Source organism: Nicotiana tabacum, chromosome 17 (assembly GCF_000715075.1).
Source record: "Nicotiana tabacum cultivar K326 chromosome 17, ASM71507v2, whole genome shotgun sequence".
In the NCBI taxonomy this organism is placed as follows: Eukaryota; Viridiplantae; Streptophyta; class Magnoliopsida; order Solanales; family Solanaceae; genus Nicotiana; species Nicotiana tabacum.
The window spans coordinates 114500549-114505434 of NC_134096.1; the positions used below are offsets into that span (position 1 = coordinate 114500549).

Sequence of the window (4886 nt, forward strand, 5' to 3'; positions counted from 1 at the left end):
ATCCGAATATGTTCAGATTTGTAGCTTGAATATATTATATAACCCACACATTTAAGCTAAAAGGAGCAAGAAGAGAGGAGGAGATTAATGAACTAAAATAATCTAAAATAAAAATAAAAATATAAAGATGAGCCAGGGAAAATTTATAATACCAAATTCCAGAGAAAGCATATTACAACTTTAAGAAAACATTTGAATCTTCTTTAATGAAAGGCGACAGATGCACGATGCAGTCGTGTACAAATATTTTTATCACTTAATCATGCTCAAACGAAGAAGGGTGAATTGATTAATTCTTGATCAACCTAAAGTCCTAAACATAGCCATTAAGCAAAAATTAAAATTGTCACTCTATATTTAAGGATGTAGCTTAATGGTCGATAAATATGAAATCATGAAACGCAAACAGCTCTGTTATTTAAAAATAAAAATAAAATTACTACTCTTGAAATAAAAAATAAAAAATAAAATCAAAGAAGAAAATGTTACCGAGTTGTACCGAGTCAATCAGAACAGAAACCCCCCAACTTCCAGCTCACTCTTAAACCCTAGACTTTCACCAGTCCCCCCACATCACTCCCCAAAAGCTCAAAGCTCAGCCAAAACAATGGCGAATCGGCGATGCGTTCAAACCCTAACCCGTCATTTAAGATATCTTCCATCTCCAAACCCATCTTCTCTCCATTCCCTCACTTCCATTACCCCTCAAACCCCAACCCCAGTACTCCTCAATTCCCTTAACACACTAACTCCATCCCCTAAATGCCCCCACGTTAACACTAAAATTTTATCTTTCCACCGGCATTTCTGTTCCAGTCGACCGAACAATAGCGATGATGACGAGGATGGAAGTGAAGAAGAAACTGATGCTGATTATGATGATGATGATGATGTGGAGGGTTTGGCGTCGAATGGTAAGCCCAGCAGGGAGTACACTCCGGAGGAGAAAGAACACGAGGCAGCTGAAATTGGGTATAAGGTCATCGGCCCACTTCAGAAATCGGACCGGGTCTTCAAACCATATGAACCCGTTTTCGCCGTTGTTCAGGTTAATTGCTGTTTCCTGTATGCCTCGAAATCCCAAACTAGTTGGAGTCCACTATATGAACCGTCTATGCTATTGTTTATTAACTCAATATATTAGGAGTTTTTTTAACACTATAACTTGTATACGTTTAGCGATAAATGAAGTATCTTTAATTGTTCGCTTAAGTTGCTATACCTTTAGAGAATTGAAGCTGTTGTCTTTTGTTATGTAGATCGGTTCTCACCAGTTTAAAGTGAGCAATGGCGATTCCATTTTTACTGAGAAATTGAAGTTCTGCAAAGTCAATGAGAAGGTGACTTTGATTTCCACTTCCTGGATGATTTGTACAAAGTGATGCCTTTTTGTTATATGTACTGCTAACAGAGGCTGATCTGGAATTGTAAGTCAGTGGCTCTATAGTACTTCTGCACCTGTGGCAATTTTGTCTCAATGATGCAAACTAAGTGTAATACTCTTCAGGTTTTTGATGGTGGAAAGTAAAAGCAAATTGGACCATTGGGATTTGAAAAGCTGTTTATAACCCACATATTGTGATGAAAAAGCTTTATAATCTTTTCTGTGTGTCCTGAATATCTGTGCAAGATGTGCTTCCATGTTGTAGTATGTAGGTCTAATGACTGTAGAAGGATCCATGAAACTATTTTTTACATCAGAGAAGAATTGACAAAAAGGGGTATGCCTTCTGTTCTAAAACTAAGGAAAGAAAAAGTGAGACTTGAACTCTATTGCTGAAAATGGACATCTTTTTAGATGCGCATGCACAAGTCTTGGGTTCCATTTGAAACTAATTGGTTGTGATGTCTTTCTGTGCTACAGGAAGACAATTTATTTGGTTTTCGACTTTGTTAAAAGTAACTACTAACTGTACAAATGCTTTAGATAACAAATCTTATGGCTTCAGTTTTAACAGAAAGTAGAGAGGAACAAACTTGTCACCCATAAATATAAATGGTCTGTGTTTCCTTATAGGTTTTATTTCTATTACAAGCTGAAGCACGAGATAAGCTTCACAGTGCAGGAATGTTGCCTATGAAACCTTGACCCTGCTAAAGCTTGCTCTCTGCTTCCCCTTTACACATTGTAACTTCTTTAGTTAATACATGTCTTTTACTTGTGAGAAAATGTTTGTACATTTGAATTACTGTCACGTGAATGCTTAATTATGTCATTTGTTTTGTGTCCAGTTAATGCTAAACAAGGTTCTGCTGCTGGGCTCTACGACTCAGACAATCATTGGAAGGCCTATATTGCCGGATGCAGCTGTTCATGCTGTCGTTGAGGAGCATGTAAGATAGTTGTGTCATGAGTCGACCTTTGCCTTTAGTTTGCTTGCATATTTATTTATTTGTGTGTTTTCTGGTTGACTAGTAACTGAGTGTTATGTTAATTCCCATGAAGATTGAGAAGTTGGATTAGTAATTCCCTAAAAAAATTTACTTTTATCTTATGGGAAAATAAAAGGAAATTCCCTCATAAAGCACTCCTTGATCCTTTAAAATATAAAAGAAGAAATTCTTATTTGAATGAATTTATAAAGATAACTTTCAAAACTAGGCGGAGGTTCATCGAAGAGTATTTATCCAAACAAAAAAGAAAAGAAATGGGTTCGTCAGTGGACTGATTATAATTTTCTTAATATATAAGATCTATTTTTCATCACTTTTGAAAAGATACTGAGTGGATGAGGATAGAATACAGACAAGACTTTCAGATGAGTATTCGTTTTCTGATAATGGGTGCATTCTACTTGCTTTTTCAAGGATTGGCTTCAAAGGTGAATTATATTGTTACTGAACGGACGTTGAAATGAGTACTTTTCTGATAATTAGTGCAGTTCTACTTGCTTGTTTCAAGGATTGGCTTCCACCTTGAATTCATACTGCTCTGCCCAACTCTGTGTATGAAAGGCAAAAACATGCAAAATTACACTGTAATAGGAGTCTTATGTAATTAGATTCTCTTTGGCATTCAGAAGGAACTAATTATGAGAGCAGTTGGTAACCTGAAATAACTCTATAACTTACCATTCTATTATAGAACCATGCTTCTAGGTCTTGAGCTTATAGGCCAGTTGGTGATGACGATTTTAGTTCCTGTAATTGGGAGGAACAACTAACAATGTACCCGGTTTTCCTTTTTCAAGGAACAACTATAGTATTTTACTTTCTTCTATCTTTAGATTGTTGAGAGATATACGGGTAAGCACATTGTGATATTTTTTCTGGACCATTTCTCGATTTTTGCATGTCATCATTGCGCAGATCGTGATATTCTTAAGGGTATATTGCATATAGTACACTAACTTTAACCACTTGTGGTAACTGGATCGCTTTTAGTACTCCCTCCGTCTTAGTTTATGTGAAGGTGTTTAACTGGGCACGGAGTTTAAGAAATAAGGGAAGATTTTTGAAACTTGTAGTCTAAACAAATCATAGAAATTTGTCTGGTTAGAAATCATCTCATTAAGGGTAAAAAGGGAAATTTAAATTTGAATTGTTACTAAATATAGAAAGGTGTCATTTATTTTGGGACTGACTAAAAAAGGAAGTGTCACATAAATTGGGATGGAGGGAATAATACCTCAAGAATGGCTTGTGTAATTTACAGAAACTTCAGCTGATTCGAGGAATGCCACAGATGTGGAACTAGGTTCAGTTCTTCAGGCTTTGCTTGGATGTTCGCATAACTTGCTTCATCTACGCGCGCGCACACACACATTTTACTTCATTCCAGATAGATTAGGAAATTTAATCTGTCCTTCTCTTGGCCCAGGCATTAGATGCTAAAGTACTTATATTCAAGAAGAAGAGACGGAAGAATTATCGGCGAACACGAGGGCATCGACAGGTTAGTCATTGGTTCATCAACAATGAACATACTGCCTGTTAGTCATTGATTCATCCACAATGAACATACTGCCTGAAACACAGCCATGTTTTATACACATTGTTACTTCTCATCCTCTTTTCCTATTCATTTTTAGGAATTAACAAAATTGAGGATTACGGATATACAAGGAATTGAGAAACCTGAAGTGGCACCCCCTCTTAAAACAGAGAAGAAAGGTGTTAAGAAGGTAACAGTAGCAGCTTAAAGATGCTAAGAAGATTGGTAATAGTTGAGTAAGTGATTTTTGGCATATACAGTTGACATGGCTCCGCTTTTCCATCCTCATATTGTCTTATAAGATTTAAGTGAGAATGCAGATGCCACATGCTGTCAGGTGTTAAACTGGCACGAGATGGAGGGCAATGATTCTGTTGTAGGCTTAACATAGTCGAATCTTGAGGGTATATTCGATTACGAGAACACATCATTTATAAAGCTTAGAAAATAATATTTCCTTTTAGAGGAGTATGTGTACTCTCAAAGTCACTGGTGGTTTTGTTTTCTTTGCTGGTTTCCATTTTCCATATGTGCTGTCATATTGCACGGCTTTAGCTGTTGGAGTATGCAAAATATGGTGAGACATGATCAGCTTTGATTGGATATTTGGTTTTTGCATTGCTTTGTATAAAACATTAGCGTTGTTGTTTAGCAAATAAAGGGAAAGCTAATGCTGAAATGTCTAAGGAAAAAGAAATGGATGAGGGACTATATTAATGCAGGTGGTACCTTAAGCATGTGTATACATTTTTCAGACCTTACATCTTGTATCTTGTTTCTTAGTTTGTGCGACATTATGCGCTTATGCAAACTTGTAGTCGAGAACCATGTTAAATGAAGGTCCATACTAGGTTTAGGTCCTGGATTTCGTCTGGTTGCGCTTAGTAAAAAATTACTTGCAAAATTTCCATCTCTAAGTGTGGGCGAGGAACAAAGTTAGAATGAAAACTAC

At 36.5% G+C, this 4886-nt stretch overlaps 1 protein-coding gene across 2 annotated transcripts; it reads left to right on the plus strand.

Moving 5' to 3' along the window:
• The first annotated feature begins 496 nt into the window (after positions 1–496).
• On the plus strand, positions 497–4613 carry LOC107780584 (large ribosomal subunit protein bL21m-like). 2 transcript variants are annotated; one of them, XM_016601134.2, is made up of 6 exons: positions 497–1048; positions 1260–1340; positions 2233–2334; positions 3821–3895; positions 4032–4170; positions 4255–4613. In XM_016601134.2, the coding sequence occupies exons 1-5, from the start codon at positions 608–610 to the stop codon at positions 4140–4142; spliced, it is 810 nt and encodes a 269-aa protein (XP_016456620.1). In that variant the 5' UTR covers positions 497–607; the 3' UTR covers positions 4143–4170; positions 4255–4613. The 2 variants fall into 2 exon arrangements, with proteins under 2 accessions (XP_016456620.1, XP_016456619.1); XM_016601133.2 differs by having other exon boundaries at positions 4032–4613.
• Positions 4614–4886: the final 273 nt, after the last annotated feature.

Coding starts and splice junctions, on each gene's coding strand:
- LOC107780584 (XM_016601133.2), top strand. CDS start 608: ATGGCGAATCGGCGATGCGTTCAAACCCTAACCCGTCATTTAAGATAT. Junction 2,335..3,820: donor ATGCTGTCGTTGAGGAGCAT/GTAAGATAGTTG, acceptor CTCTTGGCCCAG/GCATTAGATGCTAAAGTACT. Junction 3,896..4,031: donor GAACACGAGGGCATCGACAG/GTTAGTCATTGG, acceptor ATTCATTTTTAG/GAATTAACAAAATTGAGGAT.